The sequence below is a fragment of the Leptosomus discolor genome, chromosome 11 (genome assembly GCF_034619465.1).
Source record: "Leptosomus discolor isolate bLepDis1 chromosome 11, bLepDis1.hap2, whole genome shotgun sequence".
Taxonomy (NCBI): Eukaryota; Metazoa; Chordata; class Aves; order Leptosomiformes; family Leptosomidae; genus Leptosomus; species Leptosomus discolor.
Genome location: NC_141401.1, coordinates 15,884,269 through 15,900,026, shown reverse-complemented (window position 1 = coordinate 15,900,026; position 15,758 = coordinate 15,884,269). Strand labels below are relative to the sequence as shown.

The 15,758-nt window shown below is 55.6% G+C and overlaps 1 protein-coding gene across 1 annotated transcript in view; it reads left to right on the top strand.

Annotated features, from left to right (window-relative positions):
• Positions 1-15,758, top strand: part of CCDC33 (coiled-coil domain containing 33) — a 43,253-nt gene that overhangs the window by 12,634 nt on the left and 14,861 nt on the right. Inside the window, exons 3-14 of the mRNA XM_086471329.1 lie at positions 398-561; positions 5,359-5,483; positions 7,020-7,129; positions 7,906-8,007; positions 8,193-8,284; positions 8,449-8,569; positions 10,920-11,118; positions 12,080-12,183; positions 12,455-12,584; positions 12,693-12,814; positions 13,093-13,164; positions 13,342-13,397. Of these exons, the coding sequence (XP_086327455.1) occupies positions 398-561; positions 5,359-5,483; positions 7,020-7,129; positions 7,906-8,007; positions 8,193-8,284; positions 8,449-8,569; positions 10,920-11,118; positions 12,080-12,183; positions 12,455-12,584; positions 12,693-12,814; positions 13,093-13,164; positions 13,342-13,397 (1,397 nt within the window). The remainder of the gene's footprint in view (positions 1-397; positions 562-5,358; positions 5,484-7,019; positions 7,130-7,905; positions 8,008-8,192; positions 8,285-8,448; positions 8,570-10,919; positions 11,119-12,079; positions 12,184-12,454; positions 12,585-12,692; positions 12,815-13,092; positions 13,165-13,341; positions 13,398-15,758) is intronic.

Here is a 15,758-nt window from a genome sequence, read left to right as displayed (position 1 = left end):
ACACTCATGGTGCAGAGCTGTATCTGGGCACTGGGGACAGGGAAGAAGCAGCTGTGATGGGGATGTGCCAGGGACACCATCTCTCCAGCTTGTTCTCCCTCATCTGGGCTCTCAGCATCAAGTAAATGTCTTGGGAACTGGTTTGGGTGACAGAGATATGCTAGGGACACCAGCTCCCTAGTTTGTTCTCCTCCATCCAGGCTTTCAGCATTACACAGGGGTTGTGGGAAGAAGTTTGGGTCATGAGGATGTCCTGGGGACATCATCTCCCCCATCTGGGCTCCCAGCACTGATCTGGGGCCATGGGGATGGGGTTGGGCGACAGAGATATTCCTGCAGCTTTGCAGGAGCTGCCAGCCACTCGCCACCTTGATATCTTCCCGCTTGCTCCCAGCAGGCATCCAAGTCCCCTGCTGGGATGGAGGAGCCTGGGCACACACCAGAAGCTTGTGGGGGACATGTGGCCTCTGCGGGAAAGGAAGTGATCGCTGTCACCCTCCATGGTGCCACCAACCTGCCGGCCACGTGGGAGGGCCAGGTGCCATGGCCCTACGTCGTGGTGTGAGTACCTACCATCCGCAAAGCGGAACAGGCAATCTTGGGGACATAACAAAAGGATTTAGGAGCTGTCACCCTCTTTTTAAGCCCCAAGGAGGGGGAAACCTCTTTAGCAGTGACACACACAAGCATCACCTCTGTGGGATGCTTGGTGTGGGGACAGGAGCTGGGACTCCTCACTGAGATGGGGAAAGGGAGGGGACAAGGCACTTTGGCTTGTTGGAATGTCAGGAAGAAAGTATTCCTAATATTGAAAGTATAAAATGATGTCAAAGAATCCACAGGGTAATGCTGCCTGGGTTTTGAGACGGTATCACAATAAATAAAAGAGTGTTTTAATAAATAAAACAGGATGCTTGGGTAAGGAGGACCTGGCTCCTCGTGCATTATGCATGTGCCAGGGGACTCAATTAGCCGGTCATGCTTTGGTCTATGTTAAGAGGCAGGCCGCTCTGCTTGGCGCTGCTGCGGGGTGAGCCTGCGATCCCAAAGAGACCTTCCAGGAGGCAGAGAGGCTTTGGCACCGCTTCCCTGGAAAAACAGGGAGAAAGTGGCTGTGGATGGCTTCAGAGCACCAGCAGGCTGCAGAGTTTGGTTTCTCTGGGACATCTCCCCGGGACAGTGCTGGGCAGGCTGGTACCCAAGTGGGGGGATGAATGCCAGGAGACAAGGAAGCAGGGCCAGGGCTTGCCCGCTCAGGACAATGAGCAGCTGAGGCTGTGAAAGCCTGGAAACATCTTCTCTGCAAGCATGTAGAGCAAACTGTTGCTTGCTGGGTGTTTTCCAACATAGAAACCCTGAGCGAAGTGGTGAAGGGGGTCCCAAGGTCGGTCAGCATGGCACAGTGTGCCTTTTCTCCACGGTGCCCAGTGCCAGCCACGTTGGACATCCTGGAGCTTCCTTGGGCAGGAGGGATGCCTCTCTCCATGGCAGGGGTAGTGTCTGTTGGGTTTTTGGGGCTGGCTGGCACCTGCAGACCAGTGGGAGCCAGCTGGCACATTTGCTGGCAGCCCCCACTGCCACCCCTCCATCACCCCTTCCCCTCTTTCCCACCCCCTCATGCCAAGGATCCGCTCTTTGCCCCAACAGCCTGAGTAACTCCACTGCAGGAGTTGTCTCTATTTCCATAAACCAATTATACTCAGATAATCTCAGGAGATTTAAACATCAATATCCTAAATGATAGCACGAGGGTGGCGTGTGATTGTTGCATCTCTCTTTACATTCTGGTGCTGCTCCATCACCGCATTGCCATGGTAACGGGGGAGTGATGGAGGGGAGGTTGGTATTAGGGATGCAGGACACATGAGGGGCCTTTTAGTAACCATAGTGAGGGAGCCAAGGCAGAAGAGAATCAGTTATTGTTTTTCAGGGCACTTGCTTTTGAAGGAGAGTAGCATGTTGCAGTTAAAAGGTGGGTTTTTACGGACGGGAAGGAGAAGCGGTCGGTGCATGTGCCCGTGGGGACCTGGCGGCAACTGATTCCCCTGAAGCAGCTGGGTACCACCAGCGGAGCCAGCTCAAGCTCAAACTGCTGGCACCCAGAGCATCACCCCCCAAAATCAGGAGTGGGGTGGGAGGAGTGGAGCAATACCACTCACACCAACCCTTTGTGGCAGTGCCCAGTCGCTCGTGCCCGGACTCAGCATCCCACAGCGCTCCGTAGTTGTGTGCATCGCTTCCAGCTCTTGGTGCAGAGAATCGGGGAGGGAAAGGCTTAGCAGTGTGAATCTGAAAGATCTCGAGCAGCAGGAGAGCCTGCACAGGCATCCCGAAGGGCTTTGGCTCATCCCTGCCCCAGAGAGGACGGAGTTCCTCTTCTGGGGATGCTCCGGGGACCTGGCAGCAGCTTGGCTCCACTCCTCACCCTCTGAAGGCTGAGCAAATGCCCCCTCCCTGCATTCAGAGGCATCCATGGGTTTGCTCTGCATCCTCCTTTCACTCCCTTGCACGCACAGATAAATTGCTCCCTGACCGGCGGGATGCAGGGCTGACCTTGGCACGCAGGAGCCAGGTGTGTTTGCAATTAGCGGCACAAAGCGCCTGGCTCTGGCTGGCTTCTCCTCTCCATTGAGTACCGCGGGCGGGTGAAAGTACCTCCTCGCTTCTTCCTTTCTGCTCTTCAGCGCCGAGAGAAGAAACTCAAGGTCGCTGCTGAATGCGCCATCTGCTCCCAGCCTGGGGGATGGGGGCTCCGAGGTCCCTCTGCCTGCGCGCCTGCCTACGCAGGCAGCGGTCCCGGTCGTGGTGCAGATGGGATGCTCCACCTGGGAAGGGGTTAGGGTGTGTTCCTGCAAGCAAAGCCTTTTGGCTCTGTGGCATGCCCAAAAGTAAACCAAGAGGCTCAGCTGATAAGCCCAGAGCAAAGGGGTGGTGGGAGGAGGATAAAGTGGGATCTTTGGGGCTGTCCTCCTCACCCCAGCACCCAGCTTATGTCATGGCCGGATGAAGATGGACCATCCCAGGGTTAGAGGGTCAGGAGCAATATAAAAACCAGGTTTCTCAAAGCAGAGGGGCAATTATAATTCTCCCTTTCTCAGTCTGAATCTTTTCAGAAATTGCTCTCACACCTCTGTGGTTTATTTATCCATTTGTATTTACCCAAACTGCACCAGTGCCCCCCAGCACCAAGCACAGTGGGGCTGTGTGGTGACGGGCAGCACTGCCTTCCCCAGGGCCGGATCCTGCAACCACCACATAAATAACATGCTGGATGTCAGTCCTGAGAATTGTGGCCGTGCTGCACAGGATTCTTCTTCTCAGAGAACGATGCATCTGCACCACCGCGTTGCCTCTTCAGAGATGTCAGCCCCAAGAAATAACTCACCCTGTAGAGATAATAACTTATAAGGCTGGATAAATAAATATTTACAAGGGCTGGGTGCAGCCCTACCAAGCCCTTTGCTGGGCACCCGGGTGTCACACGCAGCGGGGTGGCTGCGTGATGCTGTCCCCAAGCATCGTAGACGAGACATTGATGTATAATAACTCCCAGGGGGTGGCCGTCTTTATCTTTTATCTTTATCTTTTATCACAGCGGTGGGTGGCTGGTGCATCCCTGCACAGCAGAGCAAAGTGCCTGCCCTGGAGCAGGCGGGGAGGGATACAGAACACCAGAAGAGCATCTCTTGGTCTATCCCAGCTATGTTGTGCCCCAAGGCATGTGATCCCGTGGGGAGATGTCTGTGGCGCCTGCTCACTGGAGACCCCAACTCCTGCCCCATCAGTGGGTCTAGAGCTGGCTGGCGTGAGGAGGAGACATCAAACCATCTCTGCTCTCTGCCGTTGCTGCTGCCCCCAGCCTGTTTATTTGATTCTGAAGCACATCCCCATGTGTTGTACTGTTGTGGGTTGTTCTCACCCCCCGCCACCCCTCCCCACTTCACAGATCTTTTTGAATGCTTTCTCATCCTTAGGCAAGTCTATAATGAAGGAGGCCCAGAGCAGCCAGTTCTCACCCTCCTCCTCCTCCCACCCCCCAAGCCCAGGTCTGGCTTCATTCGGACTCTGAGCACGTTGCTGGTAGAGCAATCCCCCACAGAGCTCATTACTGGAGAGCCGATTTTCTTCCAGCCCCTCCACAATGGTGCCAGCCCAATGCTAATTCCCACTTGCCAGAGCTGGCCGGCTCAGTTCCATCCCTGTGGGATGCAGATGGGCTTCTCTGGTGGGCAAGGGGACATGTGGGAGATGGGCGAGGAGCATGGGATGTGGATGCAGCGTGGCTGAGAGTCCATTAGACTGATCTCTTCAGCAATGAGAGGGGACGGAGGTCTTGCAAACATGGAGCATCATCCCACCCAGCAGGGATGAACTTACTCGGTCCCACCACTACCTGGAGCTCGCCCTACTAGCTGGAAGGACCTTTATCATCTCTTTTCCCCCAGAGCTGGGGTCTTCAGCTTGCAGGGAATGGTGAAGTGCCACCATCTGCTCTCAGTCACCACCATACTCTGGTAACCTCTCCTTAAGAGCTGTGTTGGCTTAGCTCCAGCAAGAGCTTTCCTGGCGTAGCCAGCACCGGACACTTCATCATCTTAATATCCAGAGCAACCCATTGACAGGGCTGGGGCATCTATGTCGTGTTGGCTTGACACCACATCACCATCCTTCTTCACCCCATGGTCAGGGATGGAGAGACCTTGAGGTCACCACGTCACCACACAGCGGGACTCTGCCATGGTCTTGGGACTCCCAAGATGACACCAAGTGTCTTACTGGACAGTGGAGACCCCCTAAAAATCTGCCAGCCCCCCTAATGGCAGGGGGGCATTCTTCTCATCAGCCAAGCTTGTGAGTAATTGGTGATCAACTGATTAAAGTGAGAGGAACAACCCCAAAAAAGCCCTGATGATGAAGAATTACCTGGGGCCCATAGCCACTAACACCACTGTAATTATTGCTCAGCCTCTTTATATGCTGAGTTTAATGATGGCGGTCGTTAGCATTCAATCATCTCTCTCCTTTCCCAGCAGCCTCCTCCCTGTCCCTTCATCAATACAGCTGGCTAATTAGCCTCCCGGGTCTGAAATAGCCTTTCGGATAAAAAGGGCTGCAAACCCCATCACTAGGGCCTCAGCAGGATCCAGCAGCTGTGGGTAAAACCAGCCCTGGACCCCCAGCGCAGCCTCCCCGGAGCAGGGGCAGAGCTTTCCTAAGGGTGGTGGGAGGGTGGGCTGGCCGCTGTTAGCTGCACCGAGTGGGGACAGTGCTCGTCCCTCACCCAGGCCCAGCTCCCTGCTGACATGTTCCCCTTCCTCACCCGGTAACCAGCCTCTTTTGCCTCTTTTTTCCTCCCAGTAAGACCAGCAGAGGGGATGAACAGAAGGCAGAGGCAACCCGTGCATCCTCGGTGCCCACCCACGCACCCACCTGGGAGGAGGAGGTTACAGTAGAAATGGATGCTGAAGATGCGAGCTGGGCAGGTGAGACCATCAGAGGACTGTGGGGACAGGGGTGCTGTGGACTGGGACGTGGGACTCATCTCCTCAAAGGGTTAATTTTGGGATATTAGGGAGTCCGTGCTCTGAAGGACCCCAAGCAGCACCCAGGCAGAGGGTGGCCAGGATGGGGATGAGCCATGCCTTGAGCGCTGCGTGGCTGTGGTGGCTTCAGGGTAGGACCAGGAAGGACATGCCCCCAGATACAGTGCTGCAGGACGGGGCAAGCGACGGTGCTGATCTCCGGGCATCCTCCGAAGCATCCCATAGGAAGTGGCATGAGGGCAAAGCACCCCAAATCTTTCCCTGCTGCCATCCTGACCCCGACACCTTGTATCAGTTGGATCTACATCATGATGCTGTTACCCCCTGCGCAGGGCTGCTAAGTCTTTAATTGTAATAAAATTCATGGCATTAGGGGCCGGGATTTGGTGATAATCAGACCTTGCAAAACCAACTGTGGGAGCCAATCTTCACATCGTGCCTAATCCCATTAGGCCCTGACCTAAATGAGATGGAGGAGCTTTTGATGTGCTTTTGACCTGCCCTGGGTGGTACTGGCAGAGATGCAGGGAGACCTGGATGGGATCTCCAGCCCCACTTATCTGCCTCCCAGCATTCCCCAGACATTCACAGATGTTCACCCCCAAAATGTTCTGACCAGAACTGTTGTTTCCAGGTGCAGCTCATACCTTTTCTTGCCCAGAAATAGTTTCCTGCTGAGCATGATCTATCATCCGTGATGACAAGCAGAAAAGCCACTTGTCTCTCACTCGACCCGAGAACATTTTCCCTGGTGTTCTTTCCACAAGGGACTGGGAGAAAAAGAAAATCTGCATATAAATCAAGCACTTGCTGAAAAGCATGAGCTCAGGAAAGCGTGGTCCCTGCGTTTGCCTGGTCCCTCATTTCCATCTTGGGGACATGCGCAACCTGTGGCATCGCCAGGTTGGCCAAGCAGGAGTTAAGGCGGGTGCCTCGGCACAGTCATTAAGCTGGGGGAAGGGAAACCCAAGTCCTGATGACAGCATAAAGAGAGGGCGGTTTTCCTTTCCATCCGCTCCTTTTTTTTTTTTTTTGATAAAAGGCTCCTGCTCGTACTTGTCAACTAAATTGCAGCTTTGCTTTACATTAAGGGAAGAACTGGGGGTGCCAGCATCCATGGGGGTGATGCTGCTGTGCCAGGGGACAGACGGGGACCAGGTATCCTTGAGAGGGCAGATGCCATATGGGCTTCGCTTTCTTGCTGATGCCTGGGACATGCTTTCAGTGACTCCTTGGGATGCACATGTGTGTGCGTGCATATAAACCCTAGACAGGTGTAAATCCTGCCCTTCTCCATCCCACTATGCCATGTGAGGGGAAGAGGCTGCTCAAAATAAAACAGTTCCCCCATCACTTCTGTCCCTGCTTCACCCAGACCTTCCCCCAAACCTCTCCACGTCCCTTCACCTGCTGTCCCTTTCCCCAAACCCTGTGGCCAGCCCCACTCATCCTGACAGCTGACCCTCTCCCTTCCAGCCCTGACTCTCACTGTGGCAGACAAAGCCACCAAGGAGGCGTTGGGGACCTTCCAGCTGCCTGTGCGGCACCTCCAGCCCTTCCAGCCCCACCATTGCAGGCTGGTGCTGGTAGGTACAGCTCCTACCCCTCCTTCCTGCTGCTTATTCCTGATTATAACTCTGATTTTCACCCCAGCTGTAGCTGGGAGTTGTGGGCGAAGCGACCCTTGTGTAACGTCGTAATCCCGGTGGGAAACCTGAATTTGGCAAGTTGGGGAAGGTGCTCAAAGAGGCTTGTGAGCAAAGAGCTGCCCGGGGTTTCTTGCGAGGTGGGAACAAGGCAGGCGTTGTGCTGGGCTTTTGAAAGCTCCGGTGGGAAAACGTGGAGGAAAAGCGATGGGATTGCAAGCTGGGATATGCTTTTGCCCTCAGCATCCTGGGGAAGGAGCTGTGAGGCCGGGCCGTACATCAGAGTGTTCACCAAACAGGGGCCACAGTGCACTAATTAATGCAGACAGGTACCCAGCCCTGGAAAGAAGCCATTTCCAAAGTCCCTTGATGAGGATTTCTCCATTCCAACGTGTTTACAGTCCCAGGGATTGGCTGATACCTCCCTGTACTGCTGAGACCTGGCAAACTCACTCAATACTTCTCCCAGATCAGCCTCCCCTATGCTTTGGCTGGCAGAAATGCGTTTCTCCCTGCATGGAGATTGGGAGCGATTAAATATTTAAATGCAGAAGGATTTATTATATTGATCTGTTCTGGGAAGGCTCCTGGGGACAGTGAGCTTTAATTATCAGTTGGTGCTTTATTGTCAGCGATGGGCTGTCTGCGCGCTCAGCACCCGCGTTTGGTGGCCTTGACCCTTCCTCCTCTCATGGTTCGCCCTCCTCCGCAAACAGCCGAGGACAGACGACCTTGCAGGGATGGCCCTGCACGTCACCATCATCCGCAAAGAGAGCTTCATCCCTCGCTGCGATGGCTTGAGCTACGTGGCCTTGGAGGTAAGAGGTGGCCCTGGGTGCAGGGGGGGTTTATGGGGTCTGGGATGGGCCAGAGCATCTTGACTCAGGGAGGAGGATGCTGCATGTTGTCTCCTGCTCCAATGGCTGTTGGTGCTGATTTAGGGCAGCCTTTCCTGCCCCCGACACTTACTGACCCCTCACCATAGACCCCACTCCCCTCCCAGGTGCTCCTGCAGGGGCTGTCGGCCCCCCTGGCCACCCCCCCTGGAGCCCTCGTCGCTGTGGCCAGAGTTGTGACCAATGTTCAGGAGTACAAGTGAGTGATGGTCACTGGGGGCTGCTGGTGACACGGGTGGGCGGCACTGGGCTTGGGACAACCTGAGCATCCCTGGGGCCATTGCCCCCTCTCACGGTGCGTGGCTTGCCGGAGGAGGATGTGACCCCATACGTGCTGACTCTCCCCTTTCCATCACTTCTCAGGCACTGCATGGAGAATCATCCCATCACCTGTCCTGGCATCAGCCCCACCACCATCACATTCCCAGACCCTCCGGCAGCAGCCTTCAGCATCACCCGAGCTGCCAACTACGGCTGCCCACAGGTACGAGGCTGAGCACATCCACAGCGTCCCATCCCACCTGGGGACCGATGAGCATCCCTCCTTCAGCAGGGGAGCTGAGCACCCCGTGCAGGGAAAAACTTTAGGGGCAAAGCGATGCTTTGAGCATCAAAGAAACCGTCCCCATACCTGCTCACCCTGCCTGCTGAAACCCACAGGCAGCTCCTCGTTTGTGCCTTTCTCCTTCCTTTCCCCCTGTTTGGCTCACGCCTCCGGCTCGAGTGCCACCTCTTGAAGGCAGAGACCTTCTCCTCCCCGGGCCTCAAGTACTGTCGGCAGAGCTAGCAACGCACATCTTCAAAATAGCTGTTGCCAGGGAAACATATGCTTTTGGCACATGGCATCATTGGCGAGCAGGAGGAGGACCCCGCTTTTGTTCCTGAGCCCTGCCAAAAATTGGCAGGGAGGGAGAGGCAGGGGACTGGAAGGATGCTGGGGCAGGGAGGAGGTGTGAAGGGGCAGCTGAGCCAGAAGCCAGCATGAAGCTGCCGCTCCTCAAAACCAGAGCTGCTCCATCCTTTCACCTCTGCAAAGTGCCAGCCGAAAGCGTGGCGAGGGCAGATGTCCAGCCGCCCTGAAAAGATGGATCCAGCTGGTCCCCAACGCTGGCGGAGAACGCGTTTCTCCGTCTCAGTCCTTCTCCCCCGTGCGTTGAATGTTGATTGTCTCGGAGTGAAACGCCCTGTGTCACCACGTTCGGGGAACCCATAAATAAAATATTACTTAGAGGAGGCCGGCCAAATGCCAAGTCGCCCACGAGGCGGTGAATTATCATAAAAATTGCTAGTGCATTTCATTCATTACAATAATTGTTGTTTTATTGCCCCACCACCACCACCTCCCTGGGTTGCTCTTTACAGGTGAGAGGTGGGGGGAGTGCCAAGAACCCTCTGCTTTGGGTCTGCACCTACCTTGGACTCCCCTGGAACCAGCACCCCCAGCCCAACCATGGCAATGTGTTCAGAGTACAGGCTGCCCACGCCAGCTCTGGAGCACATACTAAGAAAGAAATCCCCGTGTGCTTGCCCCCACGTTATCCCCCGCTCCCGCCCCATCTCTTAGCTCCAGGGTGCAGTTTTCCAGCCAGAGCAGCGATATTTCTCTCCTCTTAATGGAGCCAAAACACATTTCCTTTGGATTTTTATGGATAAATATACACACAAACCCCCACAAAGTGGTGGTACCCAGCGGTGGGCGAGCCCAAGCCAAGCCCCACAGCCCCGGCACAGGCGGCAGTGCCAGCGCGGAGCCGTGGGAGCCCAACGCGGGAGGACGAGTGATTAAACCTGGCCATCTGGCCTGCGTGCGTGCTGCTGCCTCCTCCTCCTCCCCTCCGCGCCCACATGGCTCTGTCTGTCTTCGCACATCACTGAGGATGCTCTCCCTGGGAATGCACAGACAGGTTGCCCTGGGGAGCTGCGTAACCCCCATTCGCTCTGTCCCCCCATCTCCTGCCTCAGTTTCCCCACCTGTAGGATGTGGATCCTAACTGGGGAGGATGAGCTCCTAGTGCCCGGGAGGAAAGGTTAGAGGAAGGCCGGGAGGAGGAGGAGGGAGTGTTGCTGCTCTCGTTCCAGAGGTTAATGGCTTTCCCCGAGCGAACTCCTGGGCAGGCTAATCGGATTCGATAATTCTGCCAGCCCAGCATGTCCTCTCGCCTGTCGGTTCCCATCAGCATCTGCAGACAACGGTGCTTGGGTTCACCTTCAGCAGGGCACCCCTCTTACTTAGGGGATTTTTGGGTTCCTGGGTGGTTAACCCTTCCCTGCCTGGCTGGGACTCCTGGTGACTTGGTCTACCTGGCCAGGAGTTAGCTGAGACCTGCACAGAGACACTTGCAAGAGCATTGGGTGGTCTCCTTGGGTGATCTTGTTGTGCCAACAGCCCCTTTCGCACCCAAAAGGATGGGTTTGGACATGCTGGTGGCAGTGGCAAATCAATGGGGTGGATGGGAACCAGGCTGTGCCTCCTACAGAATGCCATGCTGCATCTGTCGTCCCGGCACCAAGCTCAAACCTTTGTGATGTTGGTTGACTGTAAGACAAATCTCCTTTTGGGCTCTTTCCGTTGGGGACCCCCCAGCTTAACCCACTTATCCGGAGCTTCTCGCTTTCTTCTGGCGTCTACACCATCCCAATAGGCAGCCATGAGGACAGGAGATCGCCCCATCCCTTGGGAAGGCAGGAGAGATGCTGTGGGCTTGGCCACCTCTACCTCTGCTTGTGCCAAGGATGCTGCCTTTGAACCAGCCTTTGGGAGATGAGCTGGGGTAGCCAAGGAGGATGAAGGAGTCTCCCTCCTCTTCCCCTTCCCCTTTGTTGTGTTTCTCCAGGTGGCCCTTGGCAGAGGCGGTTGTTGTGCCGAGATGTCTGCCCAAATCAGTGCATTGGCTCTGACGCCCCGGTGCAGGGTATCCATCTGTCCTGCCGAGCCGGTGGGAGACAGCCTGGCCCTGCAAGCACTCCTGCCCCCCCTCCCAGCCCTCAAATCAGGAGGGGAAATTGGGAACGTCATCTCCCAGCCCTGTCCTGGTGAGAGGAGCCATGTGGGCTCAGGACCTCCAACAATTGGGGTCAAATTAACAATATGCTCCCACATTTGACTTTTACCTTACCCGCTGAGTCTAAAATGGCACCATCTTGCAGCATCTTGTACAGGTCGATGCCAGGAAAAGTAACTGGAGGCGGCATTCGGTGGTTTTTAGGAGATTTTCCCCCAAAACTAGGCTTTCTGGGGCTGATGAAACAGCCCGGTGGGCTGGGATGCAGGCTGGGAAAGGAGATGAGTGGCTGGAGGGTGCTGAGCTGGATCTGGCTGCTGGGAGGACTTACAGGCACAGATCTGGCTCCCTGTAGCCAAAGCAAGCTGCAGCCCAGCTAAAAGTCCCAGTCGATGTTAGGGAGCCCCTGAGAAATTTCCATCTGAGAGAACCAGCCCAGTGCTGAGCCAGCACTAAGAGCACTGCCCGATGCAGCCCATTGTAGAGGTGTTTTGGGGCTTTGAAGCCTCCCAGCCCTGCACTCCCCTTGCTAACAGCCCCCAGGGCTGGGTAATGCACCGCTGCGGGTCTCCAAGCTGCGTAATGCCCATTAGCATCCCCAAACGTGAGCAGAGGGAGACACCCCCTCCCCGCTTTTCCTCCCCCACTCCCCGATGAAGAAGAAATGTGCTGATGCAGAAAAGCCGATCAGCATCTCCTCCCCGCTGGGCGATGCTGGCCAAGGGGATTGAGTAACAGCATTAAAAAGGAGCCACTGTCAATAATTTCTTGGCGCTGGGCAGTCGGTGTTAAGGTTGACCTTTGCAGAGCTGGCAGGGCTCTCCGAAGGTGAAGGGGAGCAGCTGCTGGTGGGAATGGACTGATGCTGTTTCCAACGACAGATCGCGGCTGCAGGGATAAATATGTTGCCTGATGCTCGATATCTATTGGGCGACCCAGCACTCACGCTTGGGAAAGGGTTTGGGGGCAATCGCCTCAAAACCCTTTCCAAGCGCAAGCGCCGGGTCACCCGATAGATGTCAAAAGGCTCACCCTGGAGTCAGCACAGCTCATCCCCCAGGCTCTTCCCATCATGATTTCAAGCATGGGGCAGTTGGTTCGTGTGCCGTTTTTCTCCTCCAGCTTTGTGGAGAGGAAAATACTGGCAGGGATTAGCCGGAGAGAAGCAGCCAAGCTCTAAGACCCAGTGAAAACCAGTTCAAGCAACCGGGATTTGGGGTTGCTTTTCAGCCAGGGATGGGATGCAGCTGCACGGGTTGTGCTTTTCTTTACCCCCGCCTCTCCTCTCCCTTCTATCTTATCTGTCTGCTTATTTATCTCTAGAGAGAGAAGGTATTTGAAGGATAATTTTCCTATTGTCTCTTAAGATGTCCCGACCAGCTGGGCCCCCAGAGCAGCCGACCTGGGACACCTCCTTCCTCTTCCAAGGCCGAGACGTGGCCACCATCTTCTCCGAAGACACCGCCCTGGCAATCGAATATTATCCTTACAAAGCCAGTGAGTCCAAGGACCCCACCAAGGATGCTCTTCCTTGTCCCCGGATTTGGCCGGGGGCAGGTCCTAGGCTGTCATACACCCAGTCATCTGCTTTTGCCCCTTCCCCAGTCTGGGATGGTCCAGGCACCCTCGTTCCCGTGGGATACTCGGTGCTGCCCCTCACTGGCTGTGTTTTCCGGGAGCTGGCAGCGCAGAAAGGCGGGATGCGCGTGGAAGGCCTCGCCGTGCAGGTGAGCCAGGGGCTGCGGGGTGATGCTGGGCAGGGTGGCACAGTGATGGTACCTATAGATGACGGGACCTATAGGTGCTGGCATGGTGGGAGGGAGCTCCACGTCTGGGTGGGCAGCCTGTCACAGAGCTCCCGAGCATCCCATGGGAAGCCAGGGGCCGTGCTCCGAACCACAACACTGGACCCCTGGATGGCATCTGGATGACACCAAAGCCACCAAGAGTCCTGGTAGAATCCCAGAGGCCAGCACGGGCTGTGACTCTTCCTCTGCTTCCCCAGGGCACGGACCTCAAAACCACATCTGGGGCCATCCCGACCGTGGGGCTCTGCCTGCAGCTCCTTCGATCAGAGGTGAGATGCTGGGGCTGGCAAACCCCAAAGCAAGGAGGGATGGGGATGGGGATGGGGACAGGGGATGGGGACATGGCAGGAGGTGCCTGCTTAGAGCTGCCACCCTCTCTCCAAACCTCTCAGGTGGGGATCAGCTGGGCTGGATCTGGGTTTTATCCCTTGTGCCTGTTGTCTCAGGGCTCTGGGTCATGCCGCCAGGAAGCTGGGCAAAGCAGCGTCGTTCTTGCCCTCATGTATCCACTGCTTTCCCAGGGCTTTTGGCACATGCTCATATTCCCAGGAAATCCCAACTGGAGGCAGGGGAGCAGGCAGGACACAGGCAGGGTATTTGGGAAAGGCTGTTCACCATCTCCATGCAGAGAATGGCCAGGCTGGTTAACCATGGTGACAAATGTCCTGCTGTCTTCATCCTTCAGCATTTGTGGTCCCCAGGGATGTCACAGCAGGGAGGGAATTTGGCTGCTCTTTCCGGGGAGGAGGGATCCCCGCTAGCCCTTGGCTCCAGGACCGGCCCTTGGGCAGGCTAGGATGCGGCCATGAGCCTGATCGATCTAATTACTGCAGCCGCCAACCTCTGCTCCCGTTTGCAAAAATAAAAGTCCTATCCATAAAGTGAATTTGGGACAGGTCTGGATGCTGCACTGGCGACAACATCCCCCCCGTCCCTGGGGAGCCGTGGTGGGCCAGGGCCGGCTGGTGGGGGTCTTTGGAGTGATTGCCCAGGGGGGTCAGGGAAAAGGGGTCTGCGTGTGATGAATTATTCACATGGGTGTCACTAAGTGCAGAATTAATCCTTTTGCTTCCAGCTGGCTGCTGCACTAAATTATCACTCGCAGTCATGCGGGAAAATGCTGCGGAATTCATTTAGCTGATTATTGTTTTGATCTGGGAGCTGCAATTTTTTTTTCTCCTCTTGCCCAACCTCTCCCTTTTCCCCCCTCCAGCCCTGCCTTCCTTAATGTATGTAAGAGCTGGGAGTGGAAACAAAAAACAGGCGAGCCAGAGCTGGCCTTGGGCTCTGCGTCTGGTTAATTCATCCGGCGGCAGCCCGGGCAGACCAGAGCGATGCAAATCAATGAGCGAGCTGCTATCGAGCAGGGTGAGGGCAGGCTCGGTCCCTTCCAGCTTTGCCAAGGCCCCTGTTTCTTGCCTGGAGGTCAGGATTTTCTGAGGAAAATGCCCCAGCCAGCTTGCTGTGATCCCCAGCACCCCAAAACTGCAGCCTGGGGGGCAGAGGGGCTGTTGCTGCAGTTGCAGGGGTAGAGCCTCTCCTCTCCAACTTCAGGCAGCCCCAGGCTTCAAGGGATGCTTGAAGGCTGGATTTCCAAGTCCTCAGCTCATGGATTAGTCCTGAGCTTGGCTTCGGGACAGCAAGAAGGGGCCAAAAGGGGGCCAAGAGGCAAAGACAGTCAACACAGGACCTGAATGGACACGGTGAGGCATTGGGGAAGCCTTTGTACTAGGGTTGGCCTCGGGGTGAGAGGAACACCAGCATCCCTGCCCTTCCTCGGGGTGCGGGGGGCCCCAGCACCCCTGCCTGTCCATGGGGTATGAGGAACCCCAGCATCCCTGCCCGTCCTGCCCTGTGCTCCCTTACTCCACAGCTCTCCCCAGTCAGATGGCAAAGGAGAATAGACTCATCAAGCTCGTATCATTTCTTTTCTTATTTTTATTTTATTTTAATGTAGAGAGCTGAAAATGCATAACCTAGATTGGCTGGGCTTTTTATAACAAACAGCAGCTAAATAAACCCTGGGCCATCTGTACTCCCTGGCGCACTAGGAGTCAGGCCTAAAACTTGGCTGCTCTGTGGCCTCTGCAGGGATTTCTCCGACTCCTAACAGGGGTCTGGATGCTCCCGAGCTCGGCTTGGGGTGCTCACATCAACCATCCATGCTTGGAAAATGTCCTCAGCACCAGGGTTTTCTAGGGATAAGGGGCTCCCCCCAAATAGGACTCATCCCCCAGTATTTCTGCAGGGTCTCAAAACCCTGCTATGTTTGTAATAGCGGCAGGGAAAGGGTTTGGAGCAGCTGCTTTATTAAAAGCCAAGAGCCCTGACACCAGGGATGAGCAAACAGGAGTTGTGTTATCCCAGGGAAAGGGCAGCACTGGGTCACAGCCCCTCCAGTAAAGGCACCGAGACCCTCAGATTTGCCCCCACCCATCTTGTTTCCCCCTTGCCTTCACTCCCCTGCGCTCTCTCTTTGGAGCCCAAATGAGAACAAAAGACTTTGATCGTCTCAGGGAGACAAAGAAATCAAAGACTTCAGAAAAACGCTGGCGTTTTAGCAAATTAACGGCTGTCACTGAAATACTGTTGCAGGGGGAAAACCTGTAGCCAACTTCATCCACCTCCATACTGGCTCAAGGCAGGGCTCCTCTTTTCCCTTCATTCTTCTTTTTCCACCCCAAATTTGTCTTGCCCAGGAAAAGTGGGGTTGATCATGCAGTAGCCAGTGGCAAATCCATATGCCTCTACAGGATGCGGCCCCCGATGCCTGGGGGATGCTGAGCCCCATTCAAGGGCTGGAAAATACACACTGGAGACATCTTTATTCCTATGGGGTTTCTTCATCGCCCCTGTTTATTAA